General features: G+C 45.7%; 1 protein-coding gene across 1 annotated transcript in view; it reads right to left on the minus strand.

The window, feature by feature from the left end:
* The window catches only part of GABBR2 (gamma-aminobutyric acid type B receptor subunit 2), a 350,606-nt gene that overhangs the window by 189,657 nt on the left and 137,801 nt on the right, over nt 1–23,148 (minus strand). The window contains exon 3 of the mRNA XM_043566839.1: nt 20,230–20,400. Coding sequence (XP_043422774.1) covers nt 20,230–20,400 — 171 coding nt within the window. The remainder of the gene's footprint in view (nt 1–20,229; nt 20,401–23,148) is intronic.

The raw sequence follows: 23,148 nt of genomic DNA on the forward strand, positions 1-23,148 counted from the left end.
ACCCCAAAGGGAATTCACAGGCACCGCGGTAGGAGGAATCTTCTTGCCATCCCCGGAAGGAGCAGATGTGTGGTGCTTGGTGACTTCCCATGAAGGGTAGGGAGGCAGCTGTTCACAGACTTGATATGGCAAATTGTGTGATGTGCTGTCTTCCTGGGGCAGGCAGCCAAGCAGTGATGGGTGGGGGGGCTCTGCAACCCCTTCCCTCCCCGCCGCCGGCTGCCCACGGCCGCTGATTCACTCGGGAGGGCCTGGGCGTGCCAGAAGGAGTCTGAAATGGCTCTCTAGTGAAACGCAAGGCTTCGGAAGGAGCCGGTGGACTTGGGGGCAGAGGGACGGTTTCTTCTCTGTTTCCACTTGAAGGTCATAACTTTGGCAGAGAAAGGAGGATGTGGGGAAATTCCATCAATACTGCTGAAAGCCAGGATGTGGCTTATGATGCCAGATGCCGAGCCCCTGGCAAGGAGCGGCGCTCACGGCCCTGAGACTGGCAGTACCACGTTTGACAGAATCCCTCATCTGATTGAGAGGATGCTCCCAACACCTGAGAGGGAGAGGAACAGTGCCCAGGAGAAACGACAGAGCCAGATGTGATGGGGCCCGGTATGTCTGAGGAGCTTAGAGGGGACCACAGAAAATGAAATGCTCAGGAGTTGCCAAATATCTCTATGCCCAAGGACAAAGTATGGGTAACAATGTTAACTATGAAACTTTTGGGGAAGATGGTAGGGCTGAGCACAGATGTCCAACTCCCACCTAAGCTACCTCCTTCTGAAAGTGACAGAAAGGACCAAGGGAGTCTAAAAATAGGGGGGAATCTGCTTCAGCATTGGAGAATAAGAAAGAGTGCCATCAATATGCCACCAGCTTTGAGGAATTTCTGCTAGGTACAGTGCCAGTGGAACCAGATTGAAGGTTGACTCATAGCTTTCCTTCCTGAGAAAGGGAGGGTGGCCGCGCTCACAGGACCATCCTCATAGCCTCTGAGGATGAGTGAATGAGAGCGGAGGAGAGGCTGGGTCACAGGAGGGGTGCAGAGCCCACGCCGGGGAGCCCATCTCTCATGGCAGCCCTAGGGCCTTCTGGAGTGGCTGGGCCATTAGCTCCAAGAACCAACAAGCGAAGCCCATTCAAGCCCAGCTTCCCGATGATAGATAGGCCTGGGCATCTCCCACACATGGCAGGCAGGGGAACAAGGGACAGGCCAGGAGGAACAGCACACATCTGGAGCGGCAGTGCCAACAAACTAAAAAAGCAACTCCCACAGCACAGAATGTACCCCCCCCCCCCCGCCCCCCGCCGCCTCATCTCTAACCTCCACCCTCGGGTTGCTGGTCCCTGGCTGGTAATGTGAAATTTCATCCAGTCTTCCAGATTAATACCTGAGATAAGGAATCTGATAGCATCTAGGTCAGACGATTAGGGGGCCCCAGGATAACTAACCCAGCTATAAGAAAATACCAGGTCCAGGGAAGACCTAAAATACACGTGGAGCCTATGAACACTTCCTGAAACAGAAAGGGAGCAAACAAAGAATGCTCACAGAGGAAGAACATTGCCTCTAAAAGGATTTGCTCTGGGAACTAGAAGTAAATTGTGGCTGTCTTGTACTTCAAGGAGATCATTAAAACCTGGTCTCTCAGATGTAAGAAGTGGAATATGCAATAAAAAACAGATTAAAACTAAAAGAAAGCTGGCAGAGTTAAGAGAATAATGATGGGAAGTGAATAAGGTTATGAGAATTTTAAGAAACACTGGAAGCAGGAAAGAGCAGAACCTCACTGCAGAAAACCGATGGGTGCTGTTGGGGGGACAAAGGTGAGGTGTCCTCTCAGAACGCAGAGAATAGGGACTGAGATAAAAATGACCAGAGAGAACAGAATAATATGGAGAACAAATGACAGAGACTCACTTGGGAATTACTAGTTTCTCTAAAAGTGATACCAGAACAAAACAGCAATAATTAAAGATATAATAGAAGAAAACTGCCATCTGAACACTCAATTCTTCAAATAAAAATGGTAATCGCATTTTAGACAAGACAGACAAACACTCGACATGTGCTGTATTTTCTTTTTTGATTCCAAGGATTGGGAAAGAATCCTACAAGCGTCCAGCATGTTTGGGGGGGGGGGAGGGTTGGAAGAAAAATTAAGACTTGTCTACAAAAGAATCAAATCAGATTGCATTCAGACTTCATCACAACATTGATGTAATGCCTAGAGAGGTTTGAGGAAGAAGATTATGATCATAAAAATCTACATCTCATAGAAGAAGCAACAGAGAGAAACTGATCTGTGGAAAAGCATGGTGGGTACAAAGCCCACACAGTCTTCCAGAAGAAGATGACTCATGCCATGGAAGACACACCAGAATACCCAACTTGTGAAAGATCCATCAACAGAGACTGAAGCCTTATAAATATGGATCTGAATCTTAAAATCATAGCTACTATAATATAGTTTTAAAATTAAATCGGGGGGCGCCTGGGTGGCGCAGTCGGTTAAGCGTCCGACTTCAGCCAGGTCACGGTCTCGCGGTCCGTGAGTTCGAGCCCCGCGTCAGGCTATGGGCTGATGGCTCGGAGCCTGGAGCCTGCTTCCGATTCTGTGTCTCCCTCGCTCTCTGCCCCTCCCCCATTCATGCTCTGTCTCTCTCTGTCCCCCCCCCCCCAAAAAAAAAACAAAACCGTTGAAAAAAAAAATAAAATTAAATTGGTATCTTGGGGCACCTGGGTGGCTCAGTGGGTTAAGCATCCGACTTCGACTCAGGTCATGATCTCATGGTTTGTGAGTTTGGGCCCCACGTTGAGCTCTGTGTGTTGACAGCTCAGAACCTGGAGCCTGCTTCAGATTCTGTGTCTCCCTCTCTCTCTGCCCCTCCCCCAACTCATGCTCTGTCACTCTTCTCTGTCTCTCTCAAAAGTGAATAAATATTAAAAATTTTTTAAAAATAAAATAAAATTTATATCTCAAATAACAACTGAAAAAGAATATCTGCAATGTAAAGAATAAAGTCAAATAAAAACTCAGATTATAATAATACAAAATTAGAGGTGATGAAGGATGGGCCACAAACAAAAGTGCTAATATTTCTGTAGCATCTTTATGTTATGTTGCATCTTTATGTTTTATATTATCTTTTATGTACTTAGATAAATAGAAACCTAATATTTTAAACTGAAAATGCAATTATAGAGCAGTCTCCTTAGAATGAGGATGGCATACTATTTAACTAAATGTATAGGATTTGGTCAAAGCTGTAACCAAAGACAAATACATTAGCTTAAATACATTTGACAGCAACTAAAAAATAATAAAAAATAAATGTGCAAATCAGAAAGTTAAAAAGGACAGCAGAGGCGCCTGGGTGGCTCAGTCGGTTAAGCATCTGACTTTGGCTCAGGTCATGATCTCACCATTCATGAGTTCAAGCCCCCCTTTGGTCTCTGTGCTGCCAGCTTGGAGCCTGGAGCCTGGAGCCTGCTTCAGATTCTGTGTCTCCCTCTCTCTCTGCCCCTCCCCTGCTCACGCTCTGTCTCTCTCCCTGTCTCTCTCTCAAAAATAAATAAACGTTAAAATAAAAAAGGATGGCAAAATAAGTGAACTTAAAGTAGGAAGGTATTCATAAAGATAAAAGCAGAAACAAATAAATTAGTAGTTAAATAAAAGTGGAGCCAATGAAAATCCAGGTGATGGTTCTTTGGATTAAAAACAAGACAATGGGATCTTTCACTAAAGATTTAACTTGTGAGGTTTTTGTTTGTTTGTTTGTTTGTTTGTTTTGTTTTCTTTTGCTGTATGTTCTTTAGTGAGAGAACTATCTGGAAAATTTGTTTATCTCTGGTAGGAGGAATAATCTTTAAAGGAGGGGGGGCAAATGGATCCCCCAGAAGCAACCAAGGTGTCTGCTTCAAGGAGGTCTCTACTCTGCTGCAAAAGAGAACAGGACCATTTAGGACCAAGTTGCTAAAAGAAACCCTCTCTGACTCTTGGTGATGTAGCTATCTGAGAAGAAAAAGCCAAGAGAGGTTCTGGATCGATGGGAGGAAAATGAGCAAATCACTCCTGACGAAGTGTTCTTGCATCGTGGGAGGGGCTCCACATGGAAGTGAAAAAGCCATTGGTGGAAAGTTGCAACCTGGGAACCTAGTGAGGAGCAAAAGGATGCCCAGAAGTTTGTCCAGGGACCTGGACCAATGGCGGTAACCAGTCTGACCAGTGTCAACAGCAAATGGCAGCAGGAAGCAAGGGCTGCAGAATGCAGGATTTCCCAGCTTGGTGATGGAAAGACCACCGGGGTTATTGGCCACACCGGAAGAGGACGAAGCTTTAAGGCGTGAGACGCTAACCCAGGCAAATCTGGTGACAGATGGTATACTTGATCCAGGTTTAGTATAATTTGGAAAAATAAGAAACATGACCATTTTTTGCATGCTGAATTTAAGATGTTAATATCAGTTAAATCAATAAAAAAGCAAAGTAGCTAGTTCAATCAGGGGAAAAGTGGGGAAACATATCTGTAATGATAGAAAGAGCATATGAAAAAAGACACAAATTAAAAATAGTGGTACTCAAATATATGCTCATAAATTTGAAAATCTCAAAAAAAAAATGGACTGTTTTCTGTAAAATGCGAGTTACTAAAATTCACAAAAGAAGTATAAACCTGATCAAGAAGCACGGCAGAAGCCACAAAGGACAGCTTGTAGGAAGGATGAGGTGGGGGGCATAGAATCCTGGATGGTTTCGTAGATTCATCTTTTGATTTTCAAGGAGCAGCTAATTTGTATATTTTACAAACTATTCCAGGGCATCTAAAAAGACTGAAATCTTTCTAATACTCACTGTAAAACTAGAATAACTCTGTCAACTAAACTTGGTTAAAGATGGCACCATCAGAGTAAAAGATAAACTATTCCACACGTACTTACAGAAAAAAAAAAAAACCTAAGAAATTAAATTGGTTAAAAGAATAATGCAGCATAACAAAGGCAGGTTTATTTCAGGAATGCTAACATGGTTTAATGTAACTGTGAATTCTAGATCCATTTATCCAGCTACCTAGTCAACCTCTCCATCTGGATATCCAACAGGCATTAAATTTAACTGTTGAGTTTCTCTCTAAAACTTGCTCCTTTGCATTCTTCCTCAAGTTAATAAATAACTCATTCCTTCCAGTTGCTTGTATTGAATACTTGGAACCATCCTCGATGCCTCACTCTTTTCACACCACACATACATTCCATCAAGAAATCTACTTTATCAGCTCTACCGCCAAAAATGATGCAGAATTTGATTGGTTTTCATTATCTAGTCCAAGTCACCACCTTCCACTCAGCAGCCCTGGTGATCCTTTTAAAATGAAAGAGATCAAATCTTTCTTTTTAACAACTCTCCAGTAGTCCAGAAATAAATCCCATACTACTACGACCAACTGATTTGCAGGAAGGGTGGCAAGACCACTTAATGGAGAAACATTAGTCTTTTCAACAAAGAGTGCACAGACAACTGTATAGCTTCATTATAAACAATGAAGTTGGACCCTTACCTCACACCACATACAAAAATTAACTCAAAATGTCCCAAAGACCTGAATGTAAAAGCTAAAACTATAACACTCGTAGAAGGAAACATAGGTTTGGGGCGCCTGGGTGGCTCAGTCGATTAAGCGCCTGACTTCAACTCAGGTCATAATCTCACGGTTCGTGAGTTTGAGCTCCACATCGGGCTCTGTGCTGACAGCTCAGGGCCTGGAGCCTGCTTCAGATTCTGTGTCTCCCTCTCTCTCTGCCCCTCCCCTACTCGCACTCTGTCTCTCTCTCTCAAAAATAAATAATAAACATCAAAAAAAATTTAAGAAGGAAACAGAGGTTTAAATCTTCATGATGTTGGAGTAGACAATGGTTTCTTGAATACAGCACCAAAACACAAGAAACAAAAGAAAAAAACTCCCCAATAAATTGGACTTCACCAACATTGAAAACTTTTGTGCAAAGAACCCATTAAGAAAGTGCAAAGACAACCCACAAAATAAGAGAAAATATTTGCAAATCATATCTGACAGGGGCTTAGTATCCAGAATATATAAAGAACTCCTAACTCAACAGCAAAAAGACAAACAACACAATTGAAAACTGAACAAAAGATTTAATAGGCATCCCTCCAAAGATGACATGCAAATAAGTCAGACACAAAATGCCACATATTTTATAATTTCTTTTTTCTAGTTTTATTGATATACAATTGGCTTATTGACTTATACAATTGACAATGTATAAGTTTAACCTGTACAACATATGATCTGACATATGCATATTGCAAAATGATCACCACCACAAGTTTGCCTCACATAGTAGTCATTTTTTCCTTGTGATGAGAACTTCAAAGACCTACTCTCTTTAGCAACTTTCAACTACACAGTACAGTATTATTAACTATAGTCACCATGTTGTACATTAGACCCCAAGAACACATTTACCTTATAACTGTAAGTGTGTACCTTTCACCCACTTCCCCTATCTCCCACCCCTGTGATCCCATTTATATGAGATGTCTACCATAGGCCAATCCACAGATACAAAAAGTAGATTTGCGGTTGTCAGGCTGGGCCGGGGTGGGGAAGTGAGTGACTGTTAATGGACATGAGATTTGTTTTGGGGGTGATAAATATGCCCTGGAATTAGAGAGCAGTTATGGCTCACATCACTGTGTACATATCAAAAACCACTGAATTGTAGACATTAAAATGGTGAAAATGGTAGATTTCATGTTATATGAAATTTTTCTCAATAATAATAAAAAACGCTCAGTCAGTTGAGCTTTGGATTCTGGGTTTGGGCTCAGGTCATGATCTCACAGTTGGTGGGATCGAGCCCCACGTTGGGCTCCATGCTGACAGTGTGGAGCCTGCTTGGGATTCTCTCCCTCCCGCTCTCTCTCTGCCCCTTCCCCACTTGTACTCTTTTTCTCTCTCTCTAAATAGATAAATAAACATTTAGAAAAACAAAACAAAACAAAAAATACCCAGTAGATTCTCAACTGACTCAAACTATAAGCCAAAATCCTCACAAACGTCTTGTAGGGGCTGGAAATCCCCCCGGCCCCAAAGAGCTCTACTCCCCTCTCACCCACTCTGTTCTAGTCATAATGGTCTCTGTGATGTGGCTCCAGTACCACCAGCATCAGGACCTTTGCACATGCTATTCTCTCTATCTGGAACCCTCTTCTCACAGATATCCTATGACTTGCCTCTCACTGCCTTCAGGTGCTTGCTCAAAAAGTCACCATATGGTTGAAGCTCTCCTTGACCTCACCCCACCCCATGTGGCATATCCTCTTCCCCTTACCCTACTTCACTTTTCTCACTAGCACTTATTATTACCTGACATATTATACATTTATTTTCTCATTGTTTTCATCATCTGTTTCCCCATACTAGAATACAAGTTCCTAGAGGGCAGGGACTTTGTTTCATTTACCAATGTGTCACAGTGCCTAGAACAGTGCCCAACACATGCCAGGCACTCCAGAAATATATGTTGAATGAATGCATTATAGAATGAACAAAGGAAATTGATGACTATAACTTGTCACACTAATAAAGAAAAACAGGCATAGCTATTGATATAGATTCTAAAAAGATATCTGATTTCTTAAGCATGCATACCTGGTTCAAACACTGAATAAATAAAACTAAAAGGTCCCTTAACATGATGAGGAATATCTGTTCTTCTAACAGACCTCATACCTTACAAATAGCATTCTCATTAAAGCCAAGAATAAGACAAGAATATCCACTATTATCACTGTGTTTAAATATAACTCTAGGATGTTTAGTGAATAAGGCAATAATAATAACAATAATAATAGCTAATATATATCGGGTACCTTTTTGGTCGCTGCTCTAAGTCCTAAGTACCTTATATGTATTCATTATTTTAACAGTCACAAAAGCCGAGGTACTATGAGTATGTCTCCATTATGGGGGACAAGGAAAAGTTAAATAATTTGCCCAAGGTCACAGGGGTGGAAAGTAGCTGAGCTAGAATCAGAACCCGGGCAGTCATTCTGTTCTAACCACCATCTAGTGCCACCTCAATGAAAAACCATGAAGATAAAGATGCTGTAACACTGGAAAACAGGAAGCAAATTGATTCTTCCTCAAGATGGTATTGTTGCCCATCCAGAAGACCCAAGGGAATTAAGTGAGAAAAAACTACCAGAAGTAATAAGAATTCAGTATGGCCAGTCACAATATGTACATACACTGATCGACAGCTTTCCTCTATTCCAGTGATAAATAACAACTTAACATCAAGGAAAATAGATCCCATTTCCCTAAGGCAGTAATAAATGTGGAATACTTGAAAAGAAGCCTAGCATGAAATGAAAGGGACGTACTGGAAGAAAATGACAAAAGTTCACTGAGGACCTAATTAGAAACTTTGAATGGAGTGATGTTCTATGTTCCTGAATGGATAGATTCAGCATTATAAAGATGTCAAATGTCTCCCAATTTAATTCTGGAGTTACTAAAATTAAAATAAAAACACCTATTGCATTTTTAGAACCTTCTAAAAATTAAATCGGTGAATATAAAGACATTGTGAAAAAAAGAAGGAACGATTGCACATGAAGTTGTATGATACATGAATAATATTTAAAACACAGAGATGCCAATTCCAGAGTAGATAGATTAATGGAACAGAATGAAATGAAAACCCAAGAACAGCCTTAAGCTACAGCATCCAATATGGTGGCCACTAGCCACGTGTGATTACTGAGAATTCGACACGGCTAGTGTCACATGTTGAAATGATAATGTTTTGGATACACCGCATTCAATAAAATATAGTATTAAAGTTAATTTTACCTGTATCTTTTTACTTTTTAAAATATGGCTACGTAGAAAATTTAAAATCGGCTTGCACTGTATTTTTATGGAACTGATCTAAAGTATAAAAAACATGTAGTACATTATTTTCTAAAGATACAATTTAGCACAGGCATTTTAAATGAGTTGGGGAAAATATATTAATGAAATGCTGGAAGAATTATTGACTGACTATGGGGGCAGGAGAAATAAAGGTTTGATATTCCAGGCTATATGCTAAAATTTCAGATACATTGAAAAATGAAGTAATAAAAGTACTAGAAGAAAAAGAAAATGTAGGTGAATATTTACAGAAATTGGGGGATAAGAAGGGCATACCAAATACAAAAGGAAAAATGAAAAAAAATGGTCTTGATAAATTTGACTACATAAAATAGTAAATTTTTTAATAGCATCAAATAACATAAAAAACAAAGTTGAATGTCACATGAAACACAGGGAGGTATCTGCGACCAACGTGATGAAGGGCGGACACGCTTCACTTATGAAAAGCTCTTACAAATCAGTAAGAATAAGAACACTCCAATAGGAAAATGTGCCAATAACATGAACAGCCAATTTACAAAAGGAGAAACAGAAATGAGACAGATTCCTAGTAAAAAAGAAATTCAACCTTAGAAGTAATCAAAGAAATGCAAATTAAAACGGCAATTGCCAAGGATCAAAAAAGAATAATATATAACGTTGGCAATGAGTGCTGTCATACACTGCTATGCAACTCTAAATTGGTATGATCTTTCTGGAGGACAATTTGGCAACATGTACAAAAGGTTCCAAAATGTGCTTACACTATTTCTAGGAATTTATCCTCAGAAACTAATCAGAGATGTTCACACAAAAATACAAGTATGAGTTTCCTGCATTGTTGTTTGTAATCAGGAAAGATTGGCAACCATCTCCATGTTCAATAGTGGGAGCTCGTCTTGAGTGATTACAGCAGAGCCATAGAGTAGAATTGTTTTCAATAGCTATTTGCAAAAACCAGCAACAGAGAATATACATCTACTTCCTGTCCCTTCTCAAATTCCTCAAAACGGCAAAGATTTTTAAAAAAATTTTTAAATGTTTATTTATTTTTGAGAGAGCAAGAGAGAGAGAGAGAGAGAGAGAGAGAGCAGGGGAGGGGCAGAGACAGAGGGAGACACAGCATCCAAAGCAGGCTCCAGGCTCTGAGATGCCAGCACAGAGCCCGACGTGGGGCTCAAACTCGGGAACGGCAAGATCGTGACCTGAACCACAGTCCGACGCTTAACCGAATGAGCCACCCGGGAGCCCCAAGTGACAAAGATTTTTTTAAGAAAAATATCTGTAACAGCTCTGGAAAGCAGTGAAGAAGCCCGTCAATGGACAGAATATTTGCAGAACTCTTGGAATATAGGAAGAAAGGGAACAGGCCACAGGATGAATAGGACTGGAGGGAAACTGCCCAAAACACACCAGAGAGGGTTGTGGCAAAGGTGGGGTAACTTCATGGTGTCACCAGGCTCAGTGGACAGGCTATTATGAGTCACAGTGGGAACAGTACCTGCTGGCCTGGAATTGCTAAATTCCCCTGGATTGCTGCCCCTAGATTGCTAAATTAAAGAAGCTGTTTCTATAGTAAAAACATGTATTTGTTTATACATACTCACTCATACACATTGAAAAAACTATGAAGACATATGCTATTGATGTTAACGATGACCTTTCAGTGGCTAGCTTATGGCTGATTTTTAATTTTCCTTTTTGCTCTTCTATGTTTTCCAAGTTTTCGGCATTGAGTACATATTAATATTAGGGTTAGAAAGCAATGTATTAGTATGTTTAAATAAAGAAGCAAAAAAAAATGAAAGCAAAGAGAACTTGACATTTTAATGTGAGAAAATAACTACAATCTTATTAGTTTTCTTTTGAGTCACTGCAGTAACCTTCTGGCTGGTTTCCCAGATTGCTACCATCTCTCACTCCCCGCTTAAAAGCCTTCCATGGCTCCCTACTGCTGCTGTTCAAGCCCAAACATAGAGTCATGCAGGGCAGGGCCTTCACCATTCTTCCTTCCTCCCAGCCCATTCTTCGCTTCTCACGTTACACACTGACTATTCGCCTTTTCCTGAAGGTTCCACACACCTTCCAACTCCACTCCTTTGCTCCTACTGTCCTGGCACTATCCAACCCTGGCAGCTGGGTCTTGGGGGAAAAAAACCTCAGCCAGAATATACCAGAATAGCTCTAGAGACCTGCACACTATGAGATGCACTGCCCTGTCAACCAAGAGACCCAGCTGACACAAAGCATCAAGGGATACTTCAGTAGGAGCCAGCGCAGAAAGATAGAGCTGGGCTCTGACATTCAGAATCTGGGAAAATAATGAAAATTAAATGTGAAATCTTATGATGAAAATTGCAGGGGACCTCAAGGAGCTCCCCTTGTATCATGAATCGATTGGTGTATATATCCAGCTCTTTGCTTCTGTGGTAGGGGTTTGGGGTGGGGATACTGGCCCTGGCTGGTGGTCTCCTCTCCACAAGGGTGTGCACGAACCTGGGTTTACACCTACACCTGCCACCTCATGGCTGTGAGACCTTGGCAAAGGGACTTAATCCTTCTTGAGTCTACTCTACAAAACAGAGGTAGCCTCATGCTGGGTGACTGAATGTCATCACCTGCACACAGTACCCTCACACCCCCTAAAAGGCAATAGATGATGTTATACTTACATTTTCCCACACCAAAGGTTCTGCTTCGTGGGGCTAGAGTCATGCTCTGCGAACCAGAGCCCAGGGGCTGTGGGGGATGCCCTAGAAGTGTTGTTGGTGAGGGCTCTGAGGCTGGCGTGGATGGCAGGAACCCTCCCCCCAGACATCTCCAGGATCTCCTTCTGGATCCTCACCCCTGTGCTCAGGGATCCATGTGGCCTGGGCAGAAGGTGTATTTATCTGATATCACAGCCCTGGTGAGCTGAAAGGCTGGCACTCACCCAGGCTCTGGATGAGCCCTGGTGGTTGGCACTACATTCCCACAGCCAAGCTTCCTGTCCTCTCTAAGCAGGGTCCGGGGCAACTCCTTTCCTTTCAGAGTAGGGCTGTGTGTGTTGGAAGGATGCTCAGCTCTGGGGACCTGGCGTGGAATGCTAGGGAGGAAGCATCCTGCAGGCCCCGGGGTCTTCCTCTCACACCACGGATGGGGCAGCCATCCCCTTCCTGTTCTGAAGTGGAGCGGGGAAAGTTTCTCCCGAGGGCAGAGCCTCTGAGCCAGACCAAGGGCATCCAGGCTGGAGGTCTGCCTTTTCTTCAGAAGTCGTAGTCACCACATCCACCACTGGGCAAGACCCCTGAATGGCCTCCCAGATGTGTGCACACCACCACAGAACACTGCCACCGGCGTGGCGGGAGCACTGGAAACCACACACGTGACTGTGGATGGTTCTCACCCACACGGGGGTCTTCCCACTGTGGGGGGATGGGCACGGCAGAGCACCTGCTAGTGGGTTGCACTTTCCTCTGGGGGCACGCGCATGAAGGAACAAGTGTCATTTGAACCCTAGAGTCTGCCCCATGGAGCTTCAGCCTCAGAAGGCTGAAGGTTTTCAGGTCCAGTCCTTGACCTTGACTTTGAATTTCTGCCACTGAATATCTGCACGGCCCAGGGCTTCAAAGAAAAGCCTATTACTTCCAGTACTACCCTCCACTCCTCACCCACTGCCGTGTGTTAAATGAACAGGCAGCCGAATGGGCTTCATCCATCCCAGTGTTTCCCAAACCTCAGTCCCTCCTGTACCCCTTTAGAGGCAATTTCACCACCTAAGTGCACCATCTCTGTGCTTACTGGCTTCGTTTTTTCCTTTGAACAGCCTCACTTTTTTTTTTTAATTTTTTTTTTCAACGTTTATTTATTTTTGGGACAGAGAGAGACAGAGCATGAACGGGGGAGGGGCAGAAAGAGAGGGAGACACAGAACCGGAAACAGGCTCCAGGCTCTGAGCCATCAGCCCAGAGCCTGACGCGGGGCTCGAACTCACAGACCTCGAGATCGTGACCTGGCTGAAGTCGGACGCTTAACCGACTGCGCCACCCAGGCGCCCCCAGCCTCACTTTTTAAATGAGGTTTCCATTCCCAACAATAACCTCACTGAAGTGCGGTTTTGATGAGCTAGCTATCTTTTCCTCCCTGGTACATAATTGCAAAACATACAACTGTTAAAACTGTACAAAAATCCTATCACATATACACACACCCTGGGAAATAATGGACACCCCCCCCCCGCCCCATCCCCTCAAATGCCAAAGAGGCTGCTACGAACAGCTCTTTTGGTGTGGGCAGGACAGATAGGGAGCAGTCCCTGCTGGCTGGCCCACAGGCCAGGTCTCTCCCAGGGCTGAAGGTAAGAGCCCAGAGAAGGAGAGGACGTTTCTTGCCTAGGGGCAGACAGTCATCGCCTAAAAGCATTGGCAAGTTTTCAGATGAAAGTTGGGCACAGGCTGGGGCACTAGGACCACTCGGATAAGAATCTGGTCTGTCAGGAGTCCCCTCCTGCCTCCTAAAGATGGAAGGTCTGAGGATGTGTGGGCTGCCCAGGTGATCCTGCAGCCTGGAGGGAAGCCAAGGACAGAGACGAGAGGTGCCTCGGTTCTTGCAGCAGGCCTGTCCCTTTTCTCAGATAAAGTAGACCTCGGAGCACAGTGACCTCAGCTGAAGGCTGCCCTTTCCTCCAGCATAGGGGTTCGAAAACCCCAGCATACTGGGCGCCACCCCAAAGGGTCTGTTTCAGGGTGACTGGGTGGAGCCCTCAAATTTGTTTTTCTAACAAGTTCCCAGGTGACAATGACGCTAATGCCTCTGGTCCAGGACTGTACTTCGAGAACCATTGGGATTACCTGAATGTTGCCCACTCAGAATGAACATCCCAGGATGACACAGCCGACAAAAAGAAGTCAGACACGAACTACAACGTATACATTTCCAGTGCCCGACATCGTTGTCACCCAGAAGCATGATGCAGATCCTGGCCACTGCTGTTTCCAGCGGCTGGCCCAGAACTTCCCAGTGAGATCTCTAGAAGAATCTCCGCCAAGAAACAACGTCCCATCCAAAAACAAGACCCAGGTGAGAAACGACAGAACGGCCCGGCTGAGGTCTGTGGGACTGTAACTTGCTGCCCGTGCAGCCCCTCCCTTCTTCTCTCTGGCCCCGGTGACTCAGGCTAGGAGCAGGGATCTCTCTGCACCCCTCCCTCCCCACCTCACCATCCTAGGTGCAGGCAGACTGAGGGCAACAGAGGGGAAATTACTGCATTTGCCCCCAAGAATCTGGCCCGATGGTTAGAGAGACATTTACTGAAATCCTTGCTGAAGACATGTGTCAGGCGGCATGCAGGGTGAAGGGACAGAAAGGTCGGGGTGGCTCTTGTCCACAGAGGCTCCCCCGCCAGTGGCGGTGGGTGATGGGTGAAGAAGCAGATGGCGTACCACACTGCATTGTGCAAGGAGCTGGGGCAGAGAGAAGCCTGGGGTGGGGGGAGGTGCGGGGAGCACAGAGGCAGCACACGCACGTCATCCAGCCTGGGGAGGAAGGATGGCCAGGTGTGGGGGAGGACGTTCCTGCAGAGAGAACGTGGAACGTGGAGGTACGGCTGCACCAAAGGGGGAACAGATTGGAGTTGAGAGGAGGCCTCGGGGGACCATGAAGGGTCTCTCCAGCCATGTCAAGTTCATTCCTGCTTAGGGCAGCCGAGAAGGCTGATGACTCTAACAAGGCTGGCTCCCGGATTAGATGCAAGCAGGAGGCCCCCGTCATCCACTGCTCTGTTATAAAAAGCAGTAACTTTAGAGGAAGTGACCAGAGACCCCTCTAGTGGGGCAGATGGTAACTCAGCAAGCCGGAAGGGCCTCAAGGGGCCAGGCGGGGCTGTGGAGGGCTGAAAGGGCTGTTGCTTTCAGGAGGAACTCTACAGATGGTGCCCTTTCGGCGCTGGACAGATCAAGGGCCTCGAGGATCCCACCACTTGGGGGAGGTCTCTGGGATGGAAAGGTCAGCCCCAGAAGTCCTGAGATCACTTGACGACCAGCAACTGAGCTGGGAGCCTCAGAGCCTGCTTGGAGGGCAGGGAGGAAGGGGAGCCATGCAGCCACACAGCTGGGCTCCTGCGTGGGGGCAGTCACAGGCTAAGGAGCCAGATTCGAGATGATAATAAAAATAACAGCCACCTCTTGCATGGTGCTTCTTATGAGCCAGGCACTTCAATTAGCACCTTAAGTTTCTAAACACAGTTAATCCTCACCATCCCTAAGACTTAGGTACTGTTGTTACCATCGCCATTTTCTTTTTTCTTTCTTTTTTTTTTTTTTAATTTTTTTTTCAACGTTTATTTATTTTTTGGGGGACAGAGAGAGACAGAGCATGAACGGGGGAGGGGCAGAGAGAGAGGGAGACACAGAATCAGAAACAGGCTCCAGGCTCTGAGCCATCAGCCCAGAGCCCGACGCGGGGCTCGAACTCACAGACCGCGAGATCGTGACCTGGCTGAAGTCGGACGCTTAACCGACTGCGCCACCCAGGCGCCCCTACCATCGCCATTTTCAAGGCGAAGAAATTGAGGCACAAAGCGGTGAAGTAATTCTCATGGCCACACCCCCAGTGTGGCAGGATCAGGGTCAAAGACCAGATCTCCCTAGGCCCTCATCACAAATTCTTTGAGTTAGGAGAGATCGTAGAAGTCAACTGGCCCCACTGCCTTATCTTACAGAAGGGGAAACTGAGGCTGCTCAGCTGGCTAGTTGGGTCACAGAATTGGGAACCTAAAATGGTAGACCGCAGGACCTGGAACTTGGAAGCGGGGGAGGCCCAGATATACCTGCTGCTGTCTGCTGGTTCCCCAGGCAGCCCTGCTCACTGCCTCCGACTCCACCCTAAGCCCTGCCTCCATCCTGTTCCTGCCATGCCCACGTGGATGTCACTCAGCACTCTGGTCTCCCCGCTCCTTGCCCCCAATTCCAGTGACATCCACCTCCACTCCACTTCAGCTGTTCACACAGAGCCAGGGCCTGGCCCCTCCGTCCTTCTTCCAGTTCTGACCGCCCCTCCCATCCTTCTGGCTCCCTCACCCCAACTGCCAAGCTTCCCAGAGACTTCCAGAGCTCCACTTCCTCCAAGCCCACGGGCCATCTGTCTGCTCATCCCTCTCCATCCCCAGCCCCGTGGAGCACCCACTCAGCAGCACCCTCAATCTTCATCACCCGCCCCCACCTTTGTCTTCCACCTGGCAGAGCCCCACCCTCCACCTTCTCCACCCTGCTTCGCAGTCACCCAGTCACCCGCCCAGTGGAGGCCTGACATGCTGCCGGAAGACCAAGGCCACGCTGAGAGCAATGGCCCCCACCACAAGAGGGCGCCGTTTCCCACCCTGGCTTCCTGAGGGAGACAACTGGGAAACGCATATTAACGTGGACAGCACATTGAAATCACCGGGAGATTGAACAGATTCTAACAGGAGGGTTATCTGGATTTTAAAAGCTCCCCAGAGGATTCTGAAATGTGCCCTAGCCACACAGGGGAATACTACTCAGCTGTATGAAGAAACAAACCACTGATAACATGCTACGTGGATGAACCTTAAAAACATTATGCTAGATACAAGAAGCGAGACACAAAAAAAGTGCATGTTATATAATTCTACTTATAGGAAATTTCCAGAACAGGCAAAACTATCGAGCAAGCAAATGACCCTGGGACTGGGGGTGGGCCCGACTACAAACGGGCACAAAGGAAACTTGTGAGGTGATCGGTGTGTTCTAACACTGAATTGTGGTAAGGGCTGCATAACCACAGAAATTTGCTACAAATGATTGGACTATACACTAACAATGGATAAACTTTACGGTATGTAAATTATACCCCATTAAAGCTGTTAAAAGTTGTGGTGGTGGCAGGGGGTAGAGGAACCCAACTTAAAAAAAAAACCAATTCCCGGGTGATTCCAATAAGCAGCCAGAGTCGAGAACCCAGTGAAGGAGGCCTGACCCCTACTGACCCTGAGGCCGTGTCCATTACTCCCTGGCCCTCCACAGCACAGGGTCTGTGCACGTCACAGACCCTGGCACACAGTAGGCCATTTATTATTTTTTTGAGTGAATGGATACACATTCCTAGAGTTTGTCCCAGGAATTAGCGGAGTAGAGGACGTCCATTTAATGAGCATTTACTACGCAGAGATCTTTGATATTCTTGTCCTGACTCTGTCATCTCTGAGTCCCTGTGGGATTGGGATACATATCCCCATTTTACACAAAGGGAACTGGATCTCGCTGAGATGAAGTGAACAGCCTGTGGCCCCACAGCCCTTGCCTGGCAAAGCGGGGTCTGGAGACCTGCCCATCTGATCCCAGTCCCGGGCCGCCTCTGGGCACCACGTACCAGCGGGGGCCCACAGGAGCAGCTGGTCCCTAGGTGGGATGGCCCGCAGCCCTGCACCCCTTTCAGCCCTTCTGGGATTAAGCTTCCCCCTCCTCCGCTCCTCCTCCAACTTTACGACTGCTTTCGTCTGACCATCTGACCAGTGCACCGCTTGGGAACAGAACCGCTTGACGCTGCTGATCGACCAATTTCATAAAAGGAATCCAGCTTCCCTCGCACTCACGAAAAGCTGTTAGCCCCTGGCGAGCCTCCATGCCTGCACTCCAGCGATGCAGCCCAGACATCGGGAGAGGGATGCCAAAACCCTTGGGCACACAGAGGAGTCAGCTGGCCTGAGAGATTTAAATCGAGAGGGGTCCTTGCCAGCAATACCACCAAGCAACATCCTGTCCTCAGAAAAGAGGTTTCCCACTGAGATGTCCTGCAACCTCAGCTGAGGGCCCTAACACAGCTGTGTAGGGATGGAGATGTGGTCCTAAACTGTCAATACTCGACCCCAGCGAGGACAGGAACAGTGTAATAAGGAAACCAATGGCTGACAGTTGGAGGGGCAGGGCGGCAGCATTCCCTTTATCAGCGTGTGCCCTGGAGGAAGAAGCTAAATGTCCTCTGTAAGCCTCAGTTTCCTCGTTTGGAAAATGGGAACATAACCCCTGCCCCCCCACCATCCACCCCCGTCTCTCACCGGGCTGCTGCTGTGAGAGTGTTTGGGAATCTATAAAGCACTCAACTGAGTGGAGACTAAGAATTTCTTTTCTTTAAACCAAGGCTTTGGGGTATTTCCAACCTCCAGAGTTACAAGCAGTTCTCACGTGACAACAGGAAGCTATGGATGGAAAGGAGCAATGGGAAGTCTGACTCTGGGAGTCAGGATCCCAGGATTCAGTCCTGCCTTTTCTGTGAACAATCTTCTGTGACTTCTGAGGTGCTCTGAAAACCTGAATGTTGTCCCTTCCCCTTTCTGGGTCTCGGTTTTCATTTCTATGCGACGAGGAGTTGGGGGAGGTGTCCCTAAAGGTCCCTCACGCCGTGACAGCCAGACCCGTGACAGCCGAAGACTCCAATGGGAACAAGCAGATGTCTCCAAATCGCTGCAGAGTCTGGTGTCAATGGGGTCACAGGACTGGGCATCTCCACCCTTGCCATCAACCTGTTTGACACTCATTTTAGAGCACTGGTCACTGTCTTATAAAAGGCATAAAAGGCGTTCGTGCAGCCAAAGCTTTTGCAGCCTTTGGCAATGAGTCAGTCCCGCAGGGGGTCAAGTTTCCTTTATGCCTCTCCCTAGGGACTGAGAAACAGCGAGGTGGGAAGACGAGGACTAGCTTTGCCTGGGAAAAGTCTGCCTTGTTTGGATAACCGCAGACCGTGGGGCCAAACACTTCTGCTTTTCAAGCACCTCTGAAAACACCCCTCTCAGTGTGGGAACTTTACAGTTTCCAAAGCTCTTTTGAATCTATGACTGATGTCGGCAAGAACCTGCAGGGAAGGCTACTGTCCCCGTGTTTATAGGGGAGGAAACCCCAGCTCAGAGAAGTGAGGGGACTTCTCCAAGGTCACACAGCCAATGAGTGGAGGGAGCTCTCCTTCCCCCCTGGAGAGGTAGGGCAGAGCCTCAGAAAGTACAAAGCTGCAGTGGAAACAGGTCTGGTGATTCCCACTGCTCTGCACCCACCTTCCCGGACACACACCCAGGGGTGAGTCCTCCCTGACTCCTGCCGTGGAGGTCCACCGACCCACACCCTTCCTCCCTATGCAGTTCACAGTTTTTTTTTCTCTCAGGCCGCTAAGCACATATAGAATAGCCTGTTTTGCTGGGACGCTCTGGGTGTCCAGAGCACATGCAGGAGAGAAGAGGAAAGTAGGAGCTACAGGGAGAATGGGAAAGAAGGCAAGAGATCCTTTTGCACACATCTGAGTAGGGAAAACTTTTTAAACCCTTGCTGATATCCGCCGTTAGTTAAGAAGCATGGAAATGGGCATTTTCACACGCTGCTGTTGGGACTAGAAATCAGAACAGCCTCCCTGGAGGTCAGTTTGTCACAATATTTTAAATGATACAATAATTCCACTGCTATAAATCTGTTACGGAGATGCCCACCCGGGCGGGAAGGTGCTGGCTGTGGTATCAGAAAGCTGCACACATTCAGTAAATTACCATCTATCCATCTGACAGAACAGCATGGCCCATTAATAGGAATGAGGTCAATCAAGCTCTCTAAGATCCGTAGTAAAGTGAAAAAAGCAAAATATATAGTATGGAGTCATTTGGGTTTAAACAGTATATTGAAAAAGTTCTGGGCAGATGAACAGTAAACTCAAAGCAGGAGTTCCCTTGGGAGAGAAAGTAGGATTTACGGGGATTGGGCAAAGCAACACTTTTACTTTTTTTTTTTTTTTTACTATATATATATTCAACTTTTTTTTCTTTTGCAACAAAACAAAACCAAACCCTAAAACACCACATATGATGTGTGTGTGTAAAGCCATTAAAATAAACAACCAAATAAAACCCCAAACAAACCCACCAATCCACGGTGGCACTGGAGCCTTCCTTCCAAGCCAGCCCCTCCCCAAACTCCCCTTACAGTAGAAACGCTCTTGGGGGCACAGCATGATTTTAGATGGTCACCCGGCATCAGTAACAAGGACAGCAAACCTACAAGAGCAGTAAGGGAATGCATCACACGATTTAGCCCAAAGGCACGACAAAAGGGAAGGTTGGGCTCCTGAGCTGTCTCTATGTAGGTTTTCACCTCTGCCGTTCACCAATTGCTCAGCCACCAGCTCTATTTTGTCGGTGGTAAAACAGCTCTGATTCTGCTAATGCAAGCGTGCTTACAAGACCTGTGATATCACCCATCCCTGATTGAGCCATATTGCACCTTGGCGGGAGAAGACAACAGCTAACAGGTAGGTGAGAACGCGCCCTCTCTGCAAACCTACCTCGGAGAACCTCTGCACGTCTTGGGTCAGCGTGCCCACTCGCTTCCACTGGTAATGCTTTAGCAGCTTCAGGATGGCTGGATTCACCGCGTTATCCGATGGGACAGTCCGAAAGAAATAAGGGTATTTTTTCTTATCAGCTAGAACAGGCGTGGTCGCAGCAAAGGAAAGCTGGAAAACACAAAAGAGGCAACACCTTTACCGGTGGGTTTCACGGCTGTGAGCCAGCCCAGGATCTTTCCGAATGGCATAGAGCCCAGACCCTAAGCCTGATGTGGGGCACAAACACACAGGGCAAGACATTTTTTAAGCCCTTTTGTTGTGAAAGTAACACATTATAATTGAAGAGAAGGTTTCAAAAATGCAAAATAAGAAGGAAAAAAAATGCACCAATAATTTATCCCTCATCAGCGAACCACCATTACTGTCATTTTTATCTCCTTCTGGTCCTTTTTCCATGCACAGTGATTTTTTAAAAAAGAGGTTCTTGAGATCATTCTACATACACAATTGAACTCCTCCCCACTCCTTAACATTATCCTACAAGCATCGAAACCATCCTGTTTAAAAAACAAAACAAAACCTCCTTGCAAACATTTTAATGGCTGCATAATATTCCAGCATATGAACACATCATGATTTACTGAATACTCTCTAATTTGGGGGCATTTAGACCGTTCGTAATTTGTCATTATTGTCATATTAGTCTACAAGCATCTTTGTGCAGAGCATCTTTTGTCCACATTTTAGGCTATTTCTATTGCATAGAGTCTGTGATATAAAATTTCCCAGATAAAAGATATGAGCTTTTAAAGATTTAATACTTATCTCCCCCCCCCCATTGTATCAATTTACACACCCACTAGCCAGGTATAATTAGAGGGCCTATTTCACCACAGTCATCGCAACAGAGAGAAATAAAACATTCCTCTATATAATCTTATAATGATCTATCACTAAAAAAAATAAATCATATTGCATTCGTGGGTTATGCATAATGTTGAGACCATTTCCCTGGGATCGCTAACCAGTAGTATGATCTATTTTAGGAGTGACTTTGTCATATCCTTTGCTTATTTTTGAGTGGTATTCCAATGCTTTTCCTACTGAATTTAATGAAGACTTTTTTTTATATGTACAGCATCCAAACTCAGACTATTGCAGTGGCTACAAATATCCCGGTTTGTTTGCTTTTCATTGTGTGTGTGTGTGTGTGTGTGTGTGTGTGTTTTAATTTACACTCAGTAGTCAAATCTGTCTATCTTCCCCTTTATTATTCCTTCTCTTTCTTTTAAGTGCCAGTAAGTTGCTAAATTGGATTTTAATTATCTGTCCTCCAAGGCCCAGCTTAAATGTCACCTCCTCCATAGCATTTCCTCTGATCTCTGCTCTCCCTTTCCTCCTGGCTTCACCCACAGAAGGCACATACCACACTTTTTGATCTTTGCTGTGTGAAGGTGGAAACATGGTTTCTTCTTGCTCGTCTAATTTGCATTTACCTTATTAGAGGCGAGGTTGAGTACCTTTTCCTATGCTCAAGAGCAATTTGCAGTTTGTTTCTGGAAACCATTCACATCCTTTACCTGTTTTCCAATTTGATTTCTAGTCCTTTTCTTATCAGTTGGCATAAGTGATCTTTTACATTAATGAAACTAGCCCTTTGCAACATAAGTTGCTAATGTCCCCCTAGTTTGAACTTTTTCTTTTTATGTTTCTTACAGTGTCTTCTGACATAGAGACTTTTTTTTTAAATGTCGTTGAATTTATCAATTTTTTCTCTTTAATGTCCTCAGGTTTTGTGTCATATTTAGAAAGGCCTTTCCCTCACCGAGATTATTAAATAATTCTTCCATGGTTTCTTTTAGTCTGTCGTTCACCACACCACACCACACCCCCATTCCCTCTGTTCCTCTCTTCCTTCCTACCAGCCTCCCTCCCTTCCTTCTTCTTCCTTCTTTCTTTTGTCTCGTGTAAATCCTTTGCCCAGAGAAGGCATAGCCAAGGCAAGCTCACCTGCCACCACCTGCTTTCTCCCTGAGCCCTTGCCATCCTTGCAGCAGCTCTAGACCTAATCCATCCCAGAGTCAATTTCAGCATCCAGAGAAATAACATCCGGTGCCCTCAGGCCCCAGCTGAAGGTGCTTTTATTGTCTCTCCTGTTATCTGAGGAAGCACTCCTTCTCCCCTCCCTGCCAGACTTTTGCAGAGTGGTGCAGGGGAGACTTTGTCCTTTCCTGGTCTGGCTCAGAGGGTAGACAGCCACTACCTAGGACCCCTGCATCTCTTGCGTCCAGCCAGCAACCTCAACACATCCCATCTGTTGGAGATGAACATAAAATATCCCATCATCTGTCCCCTAGAGCTAGAGGGTACGTGTAGGAATGAAATATCCCATCATCTGTCCCCTAGAGCTAGAGGGTACGTGTAGGGACATCATCCCAAGACTGGTAAAAGTCAAGTGTAGAATGACAGTTTTAAAAAGTTCTGGGTAGAATAAGAACAAATAGGGAGAACATACAGAGGGGAAGATCTCCACTGGACACACTGAGGAAGGCTTCCATTCAGAGTTGCCCAGCAATGGAAGAAATGAGATCCCTGTGTCCGGAGGTATGCACACGGGGGCTGGACTACGACCTAATGAGAATACAGAGGGGTTCCAAGGCATCTGTGAGCTCCCCAAAAACTCTATGAAAAGGCTTGTGTGGTCATGTGTGCATTACTGACATGCACGTTTTTCCTCACGGAAAAGAGGATCCATGGCTGCTATCAGATTCACAGAGAGGATCCCACAACCCAAACAAGGGCAGCACCCCTGCCTGCTGGTGACATCTGGGTCCCAGGGTGAGCACCAGAAATAGATGTTCTCTATCGTCTCCTCAAACACAGGGTCTGTGATTTTTCTCTCAACATTAAAACAAC

Source organism: Prionailurus bengalensis, chromosome D4, assembly GCF_016509475.1.
Source record: "Prionailurus bengalensis isolate Pbe53 chromosome D4, Fcat_Pben_1.1_paternal_pri, whole genome shotgun sequence".
Classification (NCBI taxonomy): Eukaryota; Metazoa; Chordata; class Mammalia; order Carnivora; family Felidae; genus Prionailurus; species Prionailurus bengalensis.